Source organism: Podarcis filfolensis, assembly GCF_964270895.1.
Source record: "Podarcis filfolensis genome assembly, chromosome: 11".
NCBI classification, from domain to species: Eukaryota; Metazoa; Chordata; class Lepidosauria; order Squamata; family Lacertidae; genus Podarcis; species Podarcis filfolensis.
The window spans coordinates 17,945,378-17,968,298 of NC_139613.1; the positions used below are offsets into that span (position 1 = coordinate 17,945,378).

Sequence of the window (22,921 nt, forward strand, 5' to 3'; positions counted from 1 at the left end):
CGCAAATATTCCAAACACATTTGAAGTATATTTACACCATGGACAAGCTGCTTGGATAGTCATTCCCGGTCCTGAGGGAACCCTGCGAGTTGCAACTGTGAGGGGGGTGCTAGTGATCCCTAAGCAATAATACTCAGCCCACTTGCCATATTCTTTTAGCTTCCAGGATTCTTTGGGGAAAGCTGTAATAAAAAACAGTTATTGAACAAGTAAACACAGTTCTAATTATTTTAGTGTCTAAAGTCATGGTGCTTTAAAGGAATTTGACTTGGGGGGAAATGGCCACACAAGTGCAGAATTATTCCATGTAGGACTGGGCAATATATGGGTCCCACCCAAATTTCCAGCAACAACTGTGACTGGCTGTGATCCAGACCTGGCTTCCTAACACCCTGTGTCACTGCCATTTACTGAGAAGGAGAGGGGCAAGGCAGTGGGGAACTTGGTGCAGTGCAGAGCCTGAGCCAATCCAACCCTCCAGATGCTACGTCAACACCATGCCAAACTCCATTTCCCCTCCCCTTTTCGGTAACTGGCAGGAACATGCACCACTGGGAAGCCTGGAAAGCAACGCAGTCCAAACCATTCCTGCTGCTAAATTCAAGTGGATGGGAGGTTGGGGGGCTGGGGAAATAGGTGGCAAAAAAGAGGGGAAGGGGGTTCCCCACTGTAACAAAGCACCCCTGAGAAGATACCTCTGTTTTGGCCTGGAGAAGAGAAGAGAAGAGACTCCATCACATTCCTAGCCAGCTGATTTGTAACACCTGGTAGGCCCAGGCGATTGTCTCCTTCCTGTGTAAATCTCTGATCATCCTCCCTTATGTGTAAATTTGAAGTAAACAAAAGAACACTAGACTTCTTCTAGAGGTGTTAAGGCATGGTATGAGAACCCTAAATAGCACGTTACTTTTTCTCCTCCTCGTAATTACTAAGCAAGCAGTTTCAGTGAGCGTGAGGCTCCCATCAGAAGAGTTTGAGAGATAGGTGGATTTCTTTCCCCCTTACTCACCTGGAAGGATGCATTTTTAAAAGCCATAGTTCAGCTGGTCAGAACATGGGGCTGACAATGCCATGGTTGCAGGTTCAATCCCCGTAAGGGACAGCTACATATTCCTGCATTGCAGGGGGTTGGACTAGATCAGCGGTTCTCAACCTGTGGGTCCCCAGATGTTAACTCCCATCACCCCTAGCTAGCAAGGCCAAAGCTCAGGGATGATGGGAGTTGTAGTCCAACATCATCTGGGAACCCACAGGTTGAAAACTGCTGGACTAGATGATCCCCCGGGTCCCTTCCAACTCCACAATTTCAATTTAGACAAACTGTTGCTGACTGGCACCATTTTAAACCTTTAATGTCCATCCACTGCCAGGACAGCAAGCTTCTTGAGCATTTAAGGTGGCACTTTTCTCCTTAGAAAAGCTTTGGGCTCCTTTAAAGAGGCCTTACTTTTCCCCTCACATGAACATTTCTTGTGAAGTCCCACCTCAATCTCTCTCTTCCATCCTTTGCTTTCTCTCACTCTGTCCCTGAACGGATCTCCATTCTACCACCAACAGTTTCGTAAGACTTCCAAATGTGTCCCTGGGGCTGCAAAGGGTTGGAAGTTGCTGCTTGGACTCTAAATACCAACCAACACCGGTAGCTAATAGGGGAGGTGGGGGGGGGGAACCATGTTGCTATATTGTAGCAGAAGCCGCAAACCACCAAGCCACAAACCGCAACCAAAAAGTAGAATAAAATACAGGAAGTATTTTACTATCTGCTTTATGTGAAATCTCATCTGTGTGCACCAAAGTTCCTTTAAGTTTATCTAGAACTGAAACTTTCTTCAATTAAAGGAACCAATTGATTATTTGTACCTTGTTTCAGAAAAAGTACAGTGGTTAACTGAGCAGCTCTCAGCTCCCATTCTACATATAGCCCCAACCCAAATTAGTTCAGCATGGTTTTAATTGTTTTTAGAGTTTGTAGAAATGGTTTTGTTTCTAGAATTTGTTTGTATCTGTATATAGAGATAGATATCATTTTAAGATTCTTGCTGCACACCAGCAAGATGTCCTCGGGCTTTGATGGCCTCGGGCTTTGAAGTGGTTTTAAATTTGCAAAATAAAACAGAAATAAAATGCATGCCACTATAGCGAGGAAGGCTTGTGACCTGCTGTTAATCTGCTGTCTAAATTCTGACTTTGATTGCGTACACTCCACCAGCTTAAAACATAGCTGGGTATGGCATGATAAAAGTCTGTGATTTCATCAGGACAAGTTATTTGTTGTTTACTGTTGTAATAATTGTTTTGTCAGAATTTATCTGCTGTACCATGAACAAAAATAACATTATAATTAATAAATAAATAAAACATAGCTGGGCTGTTCTTTTTCTCCATTGGGATTGCATCTGATTTAGGGGGGAAACTCATCAAAACACAGTATTCCATATGGATTGTGGCTGGCATTGTGTGTCCACTGTTTCCCAAACCAGAAATCAAAGCACACTGGATGCAAAGTAAACAGGAGCATATTCACAGCCAATCAATGGACCCTTGGCTCTTCCTCCATAAATATCGTTATTTATATTTAAGCCAGAACTGGACAGTTAACCCTTCAAATATAGGATGCCTTCACATAGAGAATTGCCTTCTGTAAACTAGGCCACATGGAGACTTCTGACATGAAGCCAGGAAAACCATTTTGTTCAGTTTTGTTTAAGAGCTAAAAAAAGAGTGTCCTTTATACCCATGAGGAACAGCTGCCTGATCTTTTCAATATGTTGCTACAGAATGCATTCACCAAGCATCTCAACCCAGGGAAACGGCTGGACAGGAATGTGTTTTGGCTTCTTGCGCCTTGTAAAATGCCTCATTCCTTTTAAACACAGCTAGAAGCTTGACTATAATCCAAGTGGTCAATCTTCAGCTGCACTGAATAAAGTTTCATGGTTTGAGGGGGGGGGGGGTAGGCCGGGAGTAAAACAACTGAGGATGTACTGAAAGTTCACCTCGCTCCCCACGTAACTCAAAGGCTCTCACCTTGCAGCTTTTAGGTTTTTTAGAACTACAAAATAGAAATAAGATAAAAAAACACTGTAGTTGGTTTCCTTTTTCTTCCTTGTTTTCTAATGTTGTTTATATTTTTAATTCATTACCCAGGTTTTCTTCATCTTCTATTGTACTTAATTATATTGCCTAAATCTATAAACTAGCAAGGCCAGTGGTTTTCAACCAGTCTGCCATAGCATCCTGGGGTGCCTTGAATGACGGTCAGGGGTGCCGCGGGCAACACTGGCCTCTGTCCCTCTTTCCTTCCCTCCCACCTCTGATGCCCTCTTGCATCTCTGCCTCCCAAAGGCTTGCACAGCTATTTGATGCAGCAGCCCTGGCTACAAACTCCACAGGCAAATGGTGCCTTTGGGGCTGGCCAGGGGGTGCTGGTGCCAGGAGCTGAGGCGGCCTCAGAGTAAGCAAGTGGGCGAGGGAGCCCAGCCAGCCAGCCTACAGCCCTTGCTGTTGGGAATGGATAGACAAGTCCAGGGGGACTTGTCTGTCTCCTGTGGGGCAGTGTGAGGAGACACCTTTCTTTGGGGCAGGCAGAGCAGCTCAGAGACTCACGAGACCCAAGCAGAGTGGAAAGGAGAGGAGGCTGAGGAAACACTCCACAAGGGAGGGTGAGAGGCTGCCAGCTCTGCAGGCAAGGGGTGACATAACTGGGCTCCCGAGCCCCACAGGGGTGCTGCTGAAAGAAGGTAATTGGTGAAGGGAGCCGTGGACTCAATAAGGTTGAAAACCTCTGAGCTAAGCAGTATCTCCAAGCTCAGAAGGAGCCAAGGCAGTCTTAAGCATATCCGGCAGTGTGGTGCAAAGCTCCCCCACATTTCCCAGAGTTTTTTAGGGAGGACGGCGCTGCCGGTGGGGCTAGAGGAGGCAGGCAGCGGCTGGAGGGTGGCTCCTCTGATGGGGAAGAGGCGGAGGCTGGATGCGATGCCTCCCAGCTCAGCTGGCCACTTTGTGCCGCAGTGGCCACGGCAGATGGAGGCTCCGGGCATGGCGCTGCTTCAGCGCAGCATGGCAGAGGCAGGCGAGGGTAGTGAGCTGATGCCAGGAGGTGCCGCGTCCAGCCTCCGCCTCTCCCCTGGCGCCCTCCAGAACTTGGTGCCCTGGCACCCCATGCCACTAGGCTCTATGGGTAAGACATCCCTGGAAGGAGCACATCTCCAGACTTCAGATGCTGGAGAAATAGGGGAGGTTAGGGCTGGACAGTATCAACCAACTAAACATCTCACAGGACAGCATATGCAAACATTTTACATAAAAGGAAAACATGCACATTCCCCCAAAATGTAGGCTTTTCTTGGTCTCTGAAAAAGTCTTCAGAGCTCAAAAGCAAGCTGGCAAGAGAAGCAAAGCATTACCTCTAATGTACAACTGACCACATCATTAGGTCTTAAAAATAATCCAAGGCACCACAATGAGTCACTACCAATTACATGGCTTCCCCACAATGACTTTTGATGTGCGCAGTGCAATCCAAGTAAGGTAGTGAACTCGGTTGAACTCCTTTTCCTCCTGGCATTCAGATGCTGTTGGTGCCACGAGGGGCACAGCAACCTTGGGAGCTGCTGTCCACTAAACCAGACACACAGAACATGCACGCATGCCCAAAAATCATTCAAGACGGAACTACACAAGCCATATGAGAAGCCGCAGGAGGGGAGGGTGATCTTGTGCTTGAATCATGCTTGCTGGTTTGCAACAAGTATCTGGTCTGCCAGGATGCTGTCTTAGATGGGGCATTAGCCCAATACAGCAGGCTTTTCAAGAAGAAGAAGAAGAAGAAGAAGAAGAAGAAGAAGAAGAAGAAGAAGAAGAGGAGGAGGAGGAGGAGGAGGAGGAGGAGGAGGAGGAGGAGGAGGAGGAGGAAGAAGAGTTTGGATTTGATATCCCGCTTTATCACTACCCGAAGGAGTCTCAAAGCGGCTAACATTCTCCTTTCCCTTCCTCCCCCACAACAAACACTCTGTGAGGTGAGTGGGGCTGAGAGACTTCAGAGAAGTGTGACTAGCCCAAGGTCACCCAGCAGCTGCATGTGGAGGAGCAGGGAAGCGAACCCGGTTCCCCAGATTACGAGTCTAGCGCTCTTAACCACTACACCACACTGGCTCTCAGCAGATTTAAAGGTAAATATAAAGGGACCCCTGACCGTTAGGTCCAGTCGTGTACGACTCTGGGGTTGTGGCACTCATCTCGCTTTATTGGCCAAGGGAGCCGGCATACAACTTCCGGGTCATGTGGCCAGCATGACTAAGCTGCTTCTGGCAAACCAGAGCAGTGCACGGAAACACCGTTTACCTTCTTGTCAGAGTGGTACCTATATATCTACTTGCACTTTGATGTGCTTTCGAACTGCTAGGTTGGCAGGAGCAGGGACTGAGCAAAAAGGAGCTCACCCCGTCACGGGGATTCGAAACACCGACCTTCTGATCAGCAAGCCCTAAGGCTCTGTGGTTTAGACCACAGCGCCTCCCACATGGTCTTAAGCAGATTTAGGGGACGGCAGATTTCATCTCAGGAGCTGCTGACTTGGCTGCCCCATTTAGTGGGGGAAGAGGAGATAAGGTGGTAGAGAGAAACCAACATGTCAGGGGAGCCATGTACCTTTTTAGCTTTCTGTACTTCATCTACATTTCATTATAAGGTTATTGCAAATCTGCACTTTTAAAAAAATCTGGGCAAAGTATATCCAAAACATCTATATCCAAAAAAGATTACATGGAACTTGAAAATTAAGTGGCTTTACGTCGATTTTCTTATGCATCTATTTACTCAACTGGTGATACAGATCAAAAAGCTAGAGAGACTATACTGAATCTCTGCCCACTTAAAAGCCTCTCAACCACCTTCCCTACAACTCCCATTAAATTCCTGGCTTGTAGCATTATCCACCCTCTTTCAATATCATCTTTACAGTCTTTTTTTTCTTTTTAAAGATAATCTTTATGGTCTTATGGCCTAGAACCTTGACTTTTGAAAACAAACAAGGAAAACAGAGATTCATTCAAAACTGCAAACCCTACATTGCAATGTATGTACAAAATGTAATGAGAGAGGGAGAGATATCAGATTATACCAACCTGTTTCCTGACACTGGGCCAATTGGTTCAGGACACACAAATGCACTACTGCCAATAGACAGCAGGGAATTTGGTTAATCCACATTCTTCTACAATTCACTATGGAGATGGAGAATCAGTCACTTCAAGCAGCAAAGATCATCCTCTTTCACACAGACAGGCTCTAAAAATTGATAAGAGAGAGAATGAATTGTAGATATTCAGGCAACGTCACTAGTTTATATACTTGAAATATACACAATGCCAATGGATTGCACAATGCCTGAACAATTCTGGACAGCAGCCTGTGGGGAGAAAAATGTTTAAAAGTAGGTATTGGAGCCTATTTCTGGCTGGAAATCGCCTCATAGGGAGAAACAACTTTAGACAAAATCTGTTCCTTATTGTCCGCTCAGGAATTGTTTCTGCAGAAGCAGCAAGGCAAATTAGTACCAATTTAGCACAGGACGATGCTGTGCCAGGGTTATGGAGGTAGCTTTTTTTTTTTTAAGTGTTTTCATTTTAATCTTCTGTGATGCCTGATGGTTTGATGCCCCCCAAAAAGCTGAACTGAACAGAAATCACCTGGCATTACCGGAAGAAGTTTCCCATTATAAACTGAAAGCCAAAGTGGGCATAGATCTGGTTACAAGACAACAACAACAACAACAACAACAACAACAACAACAACAACAATAATAAATTATTTTTATTTATACCCTGCCCTTCCCGGGATAAAAGCAGCATAAAATACAGTTTAAAAACATGAATAACAATAAAATTCAGAATTCAGCAATCAATTTAGGGGAAATAAGCATTAGATAATCCCCAGGGCTAGCTGGCGGAATTGGTCCTACTTGGGCCAGCGAGGAGGCCAGGGGAGAATTAGCTGTGGGGTCTCAGAGCGGGTAATCTTCATAAAAGGGGAGGGGGAGGGAAGAAAAGGGAAATAAAAGAATATAAATAAAAGAAATGCTGCTAAATTGGTTCAAACAGTTAGTGACCGTATTGAAAAGGCATGACCCTGAAGGAGTCCATTTATTAGAATGGGGAAGCTGGGAATCACAGGGAGGCAGAGCGCTCCTGTGCTGGAGTCCTGCTTGCAGGTTTCCTAGAGGAACCTGGTTGGCCACTGTGAGAAGCGGATGCTGGAACAAATGGGCCCATTGGCCCATACAGAATCATAGCATCACAAAATTGTAGAATGGGAGGGTCATCAAGGCCAACCTGCTGCAATGCAGGAATCTCAGCTAAAGCATCCATGCCAGATGGCCATCTGCTTAAAATCCTCCCACACACCCACACACAGAGGAAGCTGCATCATTACAGACCAAGGCATAGGTCTGTAAACCTGGCCCTGTCTACTCTGACTAGTTTCCTCTTTCCAGATTCTCAAGTGGGATCTTCTCCAAGACTTCTCCCTATGGAGCCTCTGGCCTGATTCAGATGAGGCAAGATACTCACAAGTATTGGGTGCTCTCCCCGCCTCTTTCTCCCCACATCACCCCACCCCGTACAAAAATTAACCCAGCAACCATCCAAACTAGAAACTGGCATTGGCAAGATCAGAACAAGTCGGGATGTTAAAACAAGTTCAAACTGTCTAAGCCAGGCATCTCACGGAAGAGACGAGGGACTTTCCTCCAGTGTAGGAAGATGTCTTCTACGGATTGAGACAACTGGTCTATCTGTATCCTAGGGCTAGTCTAGTCTAACTAGCAGCACCGTAAGGAAAAACAACAGAAGTAAAAGCATTCATTACAAACATTGGTTGCAGTGGAGTGGCAGCTGGCTGAATCGTAGTTGCTCCACTGTGTTTATTCTATTTTACAGTCATACCTTGGATCTCAAATGCCTTGGCTCCCGAACAAATCGGCTCCCTAACGATCAAAACCCAGAAGAGACTGTTCCAGTTTTCAAATGTTCTTTTGGAAGCCGAATGTCCAATGTGGCTTCCTTGGCTTCCAATTGGCTTTAGGAAGCTCCTGCAGCCAATCAGAAGCTGCATTTTGGTTTCCGACCGTTTTGGAAGTTGAACGGACTTCCAGAAAGGACTCTGTCTGACTTCCAAGGTATGACTGTATTTTCGCTTTAACTGAACAACCCTTCTAAACCAGCGTTGAAAGAGAGCTAGAGCAAGTCAGCCTTTTGACATATTCAAACACCTCGCAAGGCTGTGCCCCTTTTCACAAACATCAAACATAGGGACATGTCTTATTCAGAGCCAGGTCCAGTGAGCTCAGTAATTGTCAACACAGGCTGGTACCATCTTTCCAGAGTTTCAGGCTGGAAGCCTCTCCCAGTGTTTTGTGGAGATCCCAAGCATTAAATCTGGGACATTCTGCATGCAAGCTGTACCAGTGAGCTACACCCTTCCCCAGAGACACAACAGTTGGAAGGGGGCAGGAAGAAACCTAGCACAGGACTGTGGCAGCTCCCCGGACCAACGTGGGAACAGGCAATTTCGCCAGACAAATTTTTCATGATCCTCCTATTAACACCAAGGAGCAGGAAGGGAAACAGACAACATAATTCTGAGGAAAGAAGGGTAAACATCTGTTTCAGCCACCCCACTGGCTCAGTCTAAATTCTCCCATGCTCTTGGTTTTAAAAAAGAAAACTAAATGCATCAGGAGATCCAATCCAGTACTTTCCACATCACATCTGTTTTGACCATCCTTTCTAAGACTGCACTACAGTGCATTATAAAATTTTATGCGCAGGGTATATGTTTACTTTTTAACACCATTGCCAGCAAAGCAAGTGCACTGTGGTTGGGTCTTCTGGGCCAAAGCATTTCTTTGCAATTAGTTGAATCAGTCTTTGGCTTCAAAGAGAGTCATCTGAGCAGAGGAATGAACATTATGCTATTTTTAAAAAGAACCACAGCTTCATAAAATTCAATTATTTGGCAGCCCCTCCATTTGACCACACTCATTTTAACCCAATGTCCCCTGCAAATTTTCCAAAAGCAAAAAACTCTGGTCCTCCTGTTGCTCCTCATAAGACAACAAGAGTCTTTCTAAAGGCTAGAAAAAGGCTGGGGAATGTTTTGTCTTGCAGAGGAAAAAAATTGGTTATCAAGATTTTTTACAAAGACTGCAGAAGGCAGCATTCAGCTATGCAATTATATATTGCAAGAATGCAATACTCAGACTCATTTTTAGATCAACTTTAGAAAGTTCAGATAAATTTCACTCCTGTTCAAAGTCCGCTGGGTATCATCAGCATGAACAAACACATAGCAGTGCCCTGTTGTTCAAAACAAGATGCCCAAAGCCAGATGCATGTTTGACATGACCTGCAATTCTCCCTAAATGATGGAGAACTAGGGCTGTGTACACCCAATACCTTTAAAGCACTTTTGAAGCAAATTCTTTTCCTCAAGGAATTCTGGGCACTGTGGTTTACCATAATATCATGCTTCCTCTACATAATGTTAGTTCTTGCAATAGGAAGCAGCTCTCCAACCTATAAAGCAGAGATTTCCCCCCACCCTTCTACCCGGAGAAGTTGGGCATAGAGAAACTGGAACCATCTGCATTTTTTTCCAACACATGAAGCTGCTATAGCAAGTCAAACCACTGGACCACGTAGCCTAGAGCTGTATTGTTCCAGCTAAGGGTTGACCTTCCAGTTCTTGGGACCAAAAAGCCCTTCCCAGTCCCCAAATTCAAAACTGTTAATGAGAGATGCTGGGGCCTGGACTTTGGACATTTTGCAAAACATGCAGTCCACCTGTGAGCTACGGCAAGCACTGGCCAGCTGCAGTCCTGAAAACAGAGTCAACAAACACACCACATTGTAAAAGACATCCTTCAAGCTGGATGCAATGCACATGCTCTTAGCTTACCTTAAGGCAGATCACACAATACATTCTAGGCACTAAGAATGCAGCTTAAATAGTAACGGGTTCCCCCAAAGAATTCTGGGAGTTGCAGCTTGTTAAGGGTGTTAGGTATTGTTAGGAAACCCTTAATCCTCTTAATCAGCTACATCGGCCAGAGTTCCCCTGTGAATAACTTATTTGGGGGAAGCCATGGTGGTTTAAAGTGGTATCGTAGTGCTTTTAATATAAGGTGTGAATGCAGAGTTAGAAGGGAAAATGCTGAGTTGCCACAGGGTGGTGATTACGTGGCTACCTCCTCAGCAGAGGAAGTAGCAAAAACAACCTCTCCTAATTCACTGTAAAACAGCCAGAATGGGATGCAGCTGTGATGGAGGAAGAAGGTGCAAGCAAGGAGGAAGGAACCTTCTGTAAAAGGAGGGTATGAGTAGTTTCAGACTCAGATACCTTCTTGAGGAAAAACTATGGATACATACCCCCCCCCCACTCACACACGTAGCACAACTGATCTGTTATCAGGAATGGATAGATGCCAATAATATTTTCAGAAGCCAGGACGAAACTTTAAGGCGCCCGTCACATGGGGTTTTCCAGATCTGTTTCCTGAGCCTTTTGGCTGTGGAAAGCTGGAAACCTGGATGGCGTGGGCACTTCAAAAGTTACATCATGTCGTTTGTATTTTTTTTATATCTAATGGCTCCTGCCAAGCCAGATAGTACTAACAGTACATAGCTACAATACATGATACTTCAAGCGGGACATTTTTCCGTTTGCTGAAGCACAGACAAGATGAGGCAAGAGTGAAATAACTCATCAGGTGCGTGCTGTCACTCAGTGCAGCAGGTAGGCTTTGAATATATGCTTTTGAATATATATTTGGCCTCAGCACAGCGTGTCTGAACAAGAGCAGTTAGAAAGAGAAATTCAGCAAACCGATAATGAACTTGTGTTGCTATTTACTTGCTTTTTTTAAGTGCTTGCCTACACAAAACCTTAGCGCTGGATACAGGGAGCCTGCTTTTTAGCTTGACAGTGATGTGACAAATGCAGGCTTGATTACAAGCGAGGCAATGCGATTAGCAGTCATAAAAACATGAGAAAGTGCTTTATAATGAGTCAGATCATTGGTCTGACAGAGTGCTCTCCCAGTCCTACCTGGAAAGGAAATGCCAGGGAATGGTTCAGACCTCTTCTCCCTGCAAAGCAAGATCATCTGCCATTGAGCTACTGGGCTTTGTGTTCTTGGGACAGTGGGTGGAAAAGATGACTGTGTAATTTTGCCTCCAACTCACAGATGGTTTATACCCCTCAGGCCAAGATTGGCCAAATTTCTATGGTCCAAGTTTACAACTTTGGGGGGGGGGCTGCATGTTGCTGGGTGGGGGGAGAGGGTGCAAGGCCAAATCAAAAGTGAGTAGGGCCAAATGGGCAGGACCACCCCATAATCACCCACACTGTTCCCACATGGTGAGCAAGGCTGAGACCTGCATCCTCACTGTTGCACTTGTCTGGGCAAGAGGTTGAAGGCTATCAATACTGTCAACATGGCCACAGCCAAGGCCTGGTCTTTACCTCCTTTCCTCGGCTCGTATCCTTCTTTCCATTCTCTCTCTCTTCTTGTCACACAGGAGCTAAACCATCACCATTAGGATGATGCGCACCACTGCTGTTTGATAACCACAGCTGGAATTCAAAGAACCATTTGAAAACCTTGGTTTCACATGCAGTTTAGTGCCAACCATGGTTAGTGAAAATGGTGGTACAACAACATTGTAGTAGGGGAACCGCTGCATGACAGCACATGGGAACCCATGAGGCCACTGGGAGCTCGCATTTCCTTAAGCATACTTCAGCCACCAAGAAACATATTTACTGGGCTCTTGCATCTAGTCAAGAGGGAGAGCTGCAAAAAGCCCGATTCTCTAAACTGTTGGAAACCCAACTCAGTACAGTTTCTGAGATTTCAGGTGACATGGCTCCTCAACTTTCCTCATGGACTCAGGAGGCATGATGTGGTAGTTAAGTTGAACAAGAGCTGGCAAGACTAGGGTTCAAATCCTGCATAGCTATGAAGCTCACTGCACGATCGTTCTCCAACTGAGACTACCTCAGAGGGTTATTGCAAGAAAATGGGAGAGAGATGCTCAAGGAGTCCTGCTTTGTGGGGAGAGCAGGATAACACCCACACAACCTCTATCTATTTTCACTGCTATAAGGCAGAGGAGTTTGGTTTTCTTTAAAGAATCCCTACACACACCCACACCCCAAAAAACCCAGCCTCTCTTTTTCAAAATTCAGCCCACACTTACAACCTTTACTGAGGACTTGGAAAAACAGATAAATAAAATATGTAAGCTGTAACGAGCATATGGCACTGCTATCAGCACAATACTACCGGTCAACTCAACACTGACCGGCACCACATTTATCACAACGGTTCCTGCGCAAAAACAGCCCATGACAGCAAGATGCCGACTGAACACACAGAGCAGTTTCCCACTCAGCTCTGACTCACAAAAGCTGTTGAAGGCTAGCAAGAGACAGATGTGTAAACTATAGAGGAAAGGGATAATGAGCAGCCTGGGCCACCAACATACACACAGTGCAAGATACAGAGAGAAAAATCGATGATGGATTGTAATGGGTGGCCAGTCCATCCTAGTGCCTCACTTTGGTCCTGGCTCAGAAATAAGCCAAATAAAGTTACTGCCAAAACATACCAGAGAATATTTCAGCTTATTTCTAAGCCAAAGTCACACACTCAAAAAAGCTAGGCCTACTTAACCCCTTCCTCTCTTCCCTCCAAGCATCACTTACTGCCCCCGTGCAGTGGCAGCAACACTCCAACCACAGAGGAAAGGGAGATCTCTCTAACACACCTCTATGGTTTCTGGTAAATTGTGCCATAGTGTGGCATGACAAAAGGCTGTGGTTGCCTTGAGAAATGTCTTTCTTTATTGTTTTCATTCATTTGTATCGTCTTTTGTATTATACGTTATGTATATTTGTCTATGTGAAAATTAATAAAGATTTTCTAAAAAGAGAGAGAGAGAGAAATGTCATTTCCCTCAAAGAGCTGCTGACATTCCACTAGATCCTGGGAAAACTATGTTTCCTCAAGGCTACTGGACACCTTTCATCCTGGCCCCAGAGAGGGGATACAGAGGAAACTCTTCCTCTCCACACCACTGGGATATTGTTTTTTTAGCCACCTCCAGGCTGGCCAGTAAGCGGTGTTATAGGGGAGCAGAATTTGGGGCTGGGGGTTCAACTTGGGATAAGCCAGGAATTCTTTTCTGGCTCAGGTTTAAATTCCAAGTTGAAAAACTCAAGGCTTGAAATACATACCTCTCAAACTTATATTGGAGTCCTGGGTTAATGAGTTTTCCCTGACATCTCTCATTTCTGCCAAGCCTTTTAAAGAACTGTGCTGAGTTGGATAAGAAGGTTTACATTTTTGTTGTATCCGCGCTATCTGTTTGGGATTACTAAAAGCAGTACATTCCACAGGCGGATAATTAGGGAGTTGCATACAATAATATTTATCTAAGACTGTGTTGGAAGCAGAGCATTTCTGAGGGAACAGGGCAAATTCACAAGGGAGAAGAGCTCAGACCGAGTGCACATAAACGTCTCTCCCTGCAGGGATTTCTCCCCCCTCAGCAAACCTGCTGCCTGACCCATAATCAGAACCTGCCCTCCAAGTGTGCCAGAATGAGTCAGAAGACTTACAGGGGGCCCCCAGGAGAGAAAGCTGGTGTGCTTCCATCTTTAAAATTACATGCTTGGAAAAATCACCCTCTTCCTTCCCTTTTCCAAGCAGTTCAGCTCAGGGCTGCCAAGTCGATCCCACTTGCAAAAAACGTGTGTCAGGAAGCCACGACCCATCGCAGGGAACTACTGCAGCCTTCCCCGGAGGAATAGAAAAATATAGACTTGAGGCTGAAATGAGGGGTGGTCAGGGAAAGGGTTGGGGCCCATAAGGATTTGCTTGCTGAGAATACCTCAGTCCGATTCCTGGATACACCACAGATATGACCAGGGGAACCGTTTCTCCAATCAGCATGGCACAGAGTCAGACCACTGGCATCTAGCACAGTACAGTGGTACCTCAGGTTAAGTACTTAGTTCATTCCGGAGGTCCGTTCTTAACCTGAAACTGTTCTTAACCTGAAGCACCACTTTAGCTAATGGGGCCTCCTGCTGCTGCTGCGCCGCCGGAGCACAATTTCTGTTCTCATCCTGAAGCAAAGTTCTTAACCCGAGGTACTATTTCTGGGTTAGCAGAGTCTGTAACCTGAAGCATATGTAACCTGAAGTGTATGTAACCCGAGGTACCACTTTATTGCCTACAGCAGTGTTTCTTTAACTTGGGTCCCCAGCTGTTGTTGGACTACAACTCCCATCATCCCTGGCCACTGGTCCTGCTAGCTAGGGATGATGGGAGTTGTAGTCCAACAACATGAAGACTGCTGATCCATAAACACACACATTTGTCCAACCTGAGCAAGTTCTGAAAAGAAACAGCTCAGTGATAAAGTGTATCTATGCTCCCATATTCCTGTAACAGTTTTGCAATTGTTTTTGAAATGTTTCTGGATTTGTTTCATTTTGTGATTGCAAAATCCAGAACGAAGCGTCGCCATTTCTCACATTCCTGAAAGGATCTGAGCTGGCACCCGATATAGGAAAAGGAAAAATAGGTGCTAAGACCAGAGATGCTATCAAACCCTTTCAGAAAAGTCTCCCATACGAAAGAGGATAATATAGAATTGCATGCAGGCGTATGTATCAAGTAGACATTGTTTCAGCAGGAAAAGGAAGGCACTCAAGAGATACAAGTATCATATTACACATCCTGTTATTATTGCCAGCATAAAAAGCTTCCAAAATTTCCCCCTAATTAGAAGTCCACGCCAGAAGTAGCGCACATTTCTGGGAAACTAAAGCAAATTGCCAATTTGGCTGACAGCAACAATAACGATACAGAAATAGAAGAGGAACTTGTTTTCTTAAGAGCAAACTGTGCTGACCTACAGCTTTCAGCCCCTGACTTCCATCACATCAAACTTGGTTTTGTGCTCTAAGTTGTCAGGACAATGCCTTCCCTCTTATCTTTTATAATTAAGAGATTGTGCTACTTCAAAACAAGTCCCCTGGGTAAAAGAAAAGGAAAAGGAAATTCTACTTTACCACCTACATTTTCCTCCTTTTTTCTGCAACATAGTTTAGTCATTTGAGACAGAATAAAAGTTAGTCAATCAAAAAAACTGAAATAGAAATACCGTATTTTTTGCTGTATAAGACTCACTTTTTCCCTCCTAAAAAGTAAAGGGAAACGTGTGTGTGTCTTATGGAGTGAATGCAGGCTGCGCGGCTATCACAGAAGCCAGAACAGCAACAGGGATTGCTGCTTTCACTGCGCAGAGATCCCTCTTGCTGTTCTGGCTTCTGAGATTCAGAATATTTTTTTTCTTGTTTTCCTCCTCCAAAAACTAGGTGCGTCTTGTGGTCTGGTGCGTCTTATAGAGCGAAAAATACGGTAATTGCTCCACTGGCAACAGAGGTCCACTAATGTACTGACTCTCAAAGAGGCTCATTGAAAGAGGTTTTAAAAGAAGCTTTGCGTGTGCATGAAAATACAATGAAAGTACAATGTGATCATGCTCATCACGTATCATCTAGTTTGGTCTTAAGGCTAAAGAGAATCAGGGCCAAGCCCCTGATTCTCAGTCACACAAGCCCCAGTCACGCAACTTACTGAGTAACCTTGAGCCAGTCATTGACTGCATTCGGAGAATCATCTCTCTGCTCCATAAGCCAAGATATATGTGTGAGCCTTTTTGCACACCCCCCCCCCCCAAGTCTCAAGCAATCAAACCAGAGAGATGCTAATCATAGTTTCTCTAGCCAGGAAACTATGGTTTGTTTCAGACTTTCTGGGAGGACCAAAAGGCAGAGATATGATGATCTGAACCAGAATACTCTCCCATATCACCCCCAGCAATACACTTTGCAGTGGTGCTGAAAGAGCAAGACCATGCTGTCAGCTGCTTGGAGGAAGGATAAAGAGAGAGATAAGATTGGTAGTCCATAACTTATTTAACAGGACAAGCTAATATTCCAGAACTTATTTAACAGGGTAAACTATCAGGCCCCATGAAAAAAGTGTGTGAATTTGGCTTGTTCTGTTACCATACTACAAGCCAGACATAAGTCAAAGTGGCATACCACTTACCTGTCGTCACAACAACAACCATTTATTACCAACCATGCAGTAAAAGAATCCAAGGGCACATTTTTGAAATCAACTGGCATTCACACAACTTGAGGCCACCGAAGCAGACTTGGCCAAAGCCATTCGCTTATGACACAAACTCCAAAACATAGCCAGGACAATAAAGCAGCCCGAGTTAAGCAACCGTTTAATATTTTACCCAGCATTTTCTCGCTTTCCTGATTTCCCCCCTTTCCTTCCCCAGAGTTTCCTGTGAGTTAAGATAAACTAATCTGTCACCGGCCTTGTCTCTGACAGAGGATCGATAAGAGCTAATTATAGCCATGATAAGACAATCTGCCTCAGGTCCCCAGGGAAGGGTGATTGACATGCAAACACACAGTTTCTAAGACCAGATGTGGAGGGGGGCAGATGGCCCTAAACCTAGCACCTGGCTTACATCAATAAGACACCCATCAATAAGACACCCATGATAGCAGGGCAATAGTGGGCTCTTTTTGTTTTATCTTTAAAACCAAATGGGTCAGACAAATGAAAGGAATTCAAGGATTTCAAGGAATTCAAGGAATTCAAGGATTTGGCAACATGGGAGCCTTTTGAGAGTAGCCTGAGGACACATAGCACACCCCTGTGGTCTTCTTTCCCCAGACTCCTCAATGGACAGGGCATGCCAGGCAATTTCTCTCCTCTAAAGATTACAAGTGGGACGCGGGTTTAACCCACAGAGCCTAGGACTTGCCGATCAGAAGGTCGGCGGTTCGAATCCCCGTGATGGGTTCAGCTCCCATTGTTTGGTCCCTGCTCCTGCCAACCTAGCAGTTCAAAAGCCTGTCGAAGTGCAAGCAGATAAATAGGTACCGCTTCGGTGGGAAGGTAAACGGCGTTTCCGTGCGCTGCTCTGGTTCGCCGGAAGCTGTACTCCAGCTCCCTCGGCCAATAAAGTGAGATGAGCGCCGCAACCCCAGAGTTGGCCATGACTGGACCTAATGGTCAGGGGTCCCTTTACCTTTAAAGATTACAAAACGCATAGCATGCCAGAGGTGTCCCAAGACTGATTTCGAGAATGCACAAAAATACTCTAGAATATGTCCATTAATAAGCACATGAAAGTAATGACAGCCTCATCTGAGAGATTGACATCCAAGCTGAAAAGGCAAAGGTCCTGATGAAACAAGCCCAGATGGCAGAGATAGTGAACCTCCCACTGGCAGGGAGCACTGGGGGTGGAATGTGGCCCTGCAGATGTCTCTATTGGCCCTCAGAGTTGGGACTCTTCCCAGGTCACACCGCCCTTCCTCAGCCCACCAATTCCTTGAGTGCTTCTGCTGGATGGAATGTGTCTTTGAAATGCGTTCATAAATCTTGCTTGCCTGGAGAAGCATGTTTGCATACATACAAACCTCTGAACTCTACATGGCTGGAATGTGTAGAAATGGTAAGAATCATATCCATTCGCTCTGAGCATTTTGGGGGAAATGGTTTCTTGAATGACCTTGCAGATTTGTCAAAGGAAAAAATGGGAGGACAGTGTGCCTGCTCTCCAAGGCTCATTCTCAAATCTAAATTTCTCTATGGTTTTAGTATGATGTTAAAACACAAGCTGTTTTGTTCCAGCAGGCTATACCCCAGAACTATAGTTATTTCCATATTTCCACAATGTGTTTCAAGCATTTATTAAACTTCTGAGTTTTCCGGGAAAGCAGGATTGGGCAGCTCACAATCAAAATCCCTGTGTGTTTCCATCCAAGCACTGATGAGCTTTCAACAATGCTAAACAGAGTTAGAACTTATGAAAACAATATTGTCATTCCAGTCACTCTTCTCCCACTTAGTCCAATTTAGATTAACTTCTTCAACAGTTTTCCAAAAATTAAGGGAATGGAAAAAAGAAGAAGAGAGAAATAAAGAGTGCATTCTATTCAAACATGCAGATTATAAAAGAAATGGCTTTCCCCAAGCTTGGCTAGCCTAAATAGATACGAGCCAAGCCTGGAGAGAGTATGTTTTATAGTCAATAAATACTACATCTTTTTACAACTGCAAAACTGTTGAACGTGTTCCATCTACACTGCAGTAAAATAGAGGAGATTCAGATTTGATCAAAATACTGTTCACATAAAGTAACTACACAGTGATCTGCTCCAAGGAGGTACATATATGTTCAAAACATGTCAGGATCAGCTTGATAAGAATCTCAAGTGTATCCACTGTCTTTTTCATTATCCTTTTGAATGATGGGACTTTCCTGGTTGTTTTGTTGATTTAAAACATTTTTATCCCAACTTTTCTGCCTCAACATGGAAGCAGCAAAAGGCAGCTCAAAAGATTTAATCAAAGATACAAAAATTACAAACTTTAAGAGATGTAGGAGAATACAATAAAATACAAAATGGGATCAAGGCAAGACACCAGCAAAAAGTGGAACAAAAAGTCTTAAATTTTGTCAAGAACATCAACAGGGAAGGGAGATAAAGAGTAAGAGAAAAATTGTACAGGGTTGCAAGTGAACTAGGACTTACATCTACAGCAAGACGAGTCCTTTCCATTAGTTGCTTCCAACCACCTGCGTGGATAAAAAGCCATCCTAGCATAAAATGATGTGTGCCCACAAAAATAGTTTGAAGGCTGGCTGTTAGAGGTGTGTCAGGTAAGAACTAAATAGGCCACTTCTCTTCCTCTGAAATTAATAAATGAACAGTGAAATGAGAAGCTATTGAAAACTAAAAAAGAGCTATTATTCAACTTCAGGCAAGAACTGGAAGTTCACAATTTTTATTACTGCTAAGTGAAGCAGATGGGGAAAAGGGAACGTGTAGAATAATACAAAACAATTAAGCTTAATAAGAGAATACTTCCATAAATCAATCAACAATGAGGTGCTTATGCCCAGTTCAGGACTTCCTCAAACTTCTCTTGAACTCTAGTCCTCTTCTGAATTTACTCTATTCCCAGCCACTGCCTCTTTCACAGAGAAATATTTAGAATTATTGTGCATTGTGTACAATACATAGATATATCAGAGTGGGAAACATGTGACCCTCTAGACATTATATCTCCTATCAGTAATTTATTTTCTTTCTTTTTTTGTAGTGCATACATTTTTTTGCTGTTGTTCTGTTTAATTTTTTTACATGGGTATTATTTCTTTTCTTCCTTTCTCTGTGCATTTGCAATTATGTACTTTTTAATCTTTCAATAAAGCATGTATGCAAAAAGACGTACACACACACACACTTCTGGAGGGCCTCAGACTCCTGGGCCTGAAATTAAAGTAAGGGTGTGTTTTCTGGGACACTAACCCAACTCTCAAGCTTTAGAAGAGAAGTAGGACAGGGTATCTCAGCTTGGCTCCTAAAACCAACCAGAAATGGATTCATGAGAGGGAGGAGCTACTGCAGCCAGAAATTCCAGAACACTCCCTGCTTTTCCCCAGCTTCCAGGTTTAGCAGCACAGTACTATCATAACATTGGGACGCGGGTGGCACTGTGGGTTAAACCACAGAGCCTAGGACTTGCCAATCAGAAGGTCGGCGGTTCAAATCCCCGCGACGGGGTGAGCTCCCATTGCTCGGTCCCAGCTCCTGCAAACCTAGCAGTTCGAAAGCATGAAGTGCAAGTAGATAAATAGGTACCGCTCCGGCAGGAAGGTAAACAGCGTTTCCATGCACTGCTCTGGTTCGCCAGAAGCGGCTTAGTCATGCTGGCCACATGACCTGGAAGCTGTGCACCGGCTCCCTTGGCCAATAAAGTGAGATGAGCGCCGCAACCCCAGAGTCGGCCACGACTGGACCTAATGGTCAGGGGTCCCTTTACCTTTACCTTTTACTATCATAACAATGCATTATATTTCATGTCATCCACTTCAGGCGAAAGCCTTGGGGAATGATGTATAGTAAGCGATGGAACAATCAAAGCATTCAACAAACAGTCTGTAAGAAAGCTAAGCTGGCTCCACTTCAGTTCTGGCACAACCTTATAAAACTAAAAAGAAGAGGAAATTAAGAACAATAATGAGAAAGTGCTTTATACTGAGCCAAGTCTTTGGTCCTTCTTAACAGAAGCTCCAGAGTTCTAGACAGGATTCCAGACAACCCTACCTGGAGATGACAGAGATTGAACCCGATAACTCCTGCATGCAATGTGCATGCTCAGCCACCAAGCTACATCTGTTTCCCTGGCACCATCAGTTTAAGGAGAGGATAAAATATACCGTATTTTTCGCCCTATAGGACACACTTTTTCCCCTCCAAAAATGAAGGGGAAATGTGTGTGCGTCCTATGGGGCGAATGCAGGGGGGAGGCAGGCAGGAAAAGCTCCCAAAAGCCACACACAAGCTCCGCGCGGCTCTTGCGGCTTTTCCTCAGGAGGGACAAGGGACTGACGGGGCCAGTCAGTCCCTTCTCCCTCCTCGTAGAAAAGCCCACAGGAGCCGCGTGCTCCTTAAAGGGTGCGCGGCTCCTGTGGGCTTTTGCGGGAGGTGGGGGTATTGCCATAGCCCCGCAACCCTCTCCCAGCTGGAAGGGTAACGCACGGCTATGCCAGCAGCCTCTTTAGCTGCAGGCCACCTCTCCAGCCCGGAGAGTGTGCGCAGGGCTAAGGAATAGCCCCGCGACCCTCTCCCAGCTGGAGAGGTAACGCGCGGCTATGCCAGCAGCCTCTTCTGTTCCTCCTCCAGCTTCGCTTGAAGGACGCTGCACAGTTCTCCCTCTCCGTGCAGCGCCTCTCCTTCGCAGGATAGGTGTTGCGCAGAGAGGGAGAACTGCACAGCGCCCCTTCAGCCACGCGCCTGCCTGGAAGCTGGAGGAGGAACAGAAGGGTCTTCCTCTGCATCCCGAAGCCTGGGGCGAGCTGAGCTCAGCACGCCCCAGGCTTCGAGCTTTGCGCAGCTCTCCGCAAGCCGTGGGAGCCCAGTGCGACTTCGCACCGTATAAATTGTGTATAAATTGTGTGTTGTATGGAGGATGTGAAAGAGGTTTTCTCCCTGTTTTAGACTAACGGGGAACTAGTGAAGCTGAACGTTGGGAGATTCAGAAGAGACAAAAGGAAGTTCTTCTTCAATGATAAAAGACCCTTCTCTGCATGCCACCACCAAAGGGTGGTGATGAGAATCAGAGAGTTGGAAGGGACCACATGAATCATCTCGTTCTACCCCCTGCAATGCAGGGGGTTTTTTTTGCCCAAGGTGGGGCTCAAACCCACGACCCTGTAATTAAGAGTCTCATGAGCTGTCCCACAGAATGGGCTTTCTCTGTAGTAGCTCCTAATTTATGGAATACTCTACCCAAAGAGGCCCATGTCTTGTCATCATTTCAGAGCCAAGCAAAGGCGTTTTTGTTTTCCTGGACATTTGGGCAGCACTAATGATACAGTGTACTGCTAAATCTGTTTTTATTATGTTTCATGAAATATTATTTTGGGGTTTTGGTTTTTTTACTTGTATTGTAAATTGTTTCGGAACTTTCTATTTTACTGCAAAGTGACATGTACATTTAATAAACCATGTTAAACTATGGAATTTACTGCCACAAGATACAGCCACCAGTTTAAAGACAGATTTAAAAGGGGGAATGTGGCAAATTCAAGGAGAATGAGGCACGATGGCTCCAAGAGGGGCTATATTTCTGAATACCAGTTTACTGTGGATCACGAACAAGAGTGCTATTGCCCTGTTTATCACTTCCTATGCATCTGGTTGACCATGATGGGATCCAGTAGGGCTCTCCCTCTGTTCCTCTGTTACTAACATAAATCAATAGCCATAAAAGCATGATGGTAAAGAAACACAATTGATTTTGTCTAACTTAAACTCCACTCCTTCAAAACATGACAGCAGGTAAGCATAACTTTCAAGCTCTGGGAAGAAACTGAAAAAAAAAAATATCCAACAATATATTAAGCCAGCAGCAATTTACCAGAAAGCATAGACCTATGCTTTCAGGAATCGTAGAATATCAAGAAATCAATTTAAATTACTGTAAATGGCTCTCTTTTCTACTAATAAAACTCTAAAAACCATTTTCAGCTAGAAGGATATTCCATGACCACAATGCCCCGTACACAATAAATTACTTAGAATTTAACGCATGCACAAGTTGGGAGTTATCTGTACTCTGTACACTGACCATGCCAAGATACCTTAAAAGTAAGGGACCAGCATATTTTTTGAAGTAGACGTATTCCAAATTGGTATTATAGTCAGCAAGTGCCCATCAAATTGACCCATCTGCTTAAGCTAAGGATCTCATCTGCCACACGTTCCTGTATGGCTGTTGTTCTGTAAGTACGCATTTGTGCTCTTTTCCACTGGTTTACCCAGTTACCCCTACTGGTGCAGAATCTGCAGCTGACCAGTGGTTACTTGGTGTTAAGGGCTCGGCTATGTGTTCTGTAAAGGTAAAGGTACCCCTGCCCGTACGGGCCAGTCTTGCCAGACTCTAGGGTTGTGCGCTCATCTCACTCTATAGGCCAGGAGCCAGCGCTGTCCGCAGACACTTCCGGGTCATGTGGCCAGCGTGACAAGCTGCATCTGGCGAGCCAGCGCAGCACACGGAACGCCATTTACCTTCCCGCTGGTAAGCGGTCCCTATTTATCTACTTGCACCCGGAGGTGCTTTCGAACTGCTAGGTTGGCAGGCACTGGGAACGAACGACGGGAGCGCACCCTGCCGCGGGGATTCGAACCGCCGACCATGCGATCGGCAAGTCCTAGGCACTGAGGTTTTACCCACAGC

The 22,921-nt window shown here is 45.0% G+C and overlaps 1 protein-coding gene across 1 annotated transcript in view; it reads right to left on the bottom strand.

Moving 5' to 3' along the window:
* LIFR (LIF receptor subunit alpha) overlaps positions 1-22,921 on the bottom strand; it is an 86,391-nt gene that overhangs the window by 44,643 nt on the left and 18,827 nt on the right. The window contains 1 exon segment of the mRNA XM_083576038.1: positions 6,126-6,288. Within this exon segment, the coding sequence (XP_083432164.1) occupies positions 6,126-6,210 (85 nt within the window). The 5' untranslated portion in view covers positions 6,211-6,288.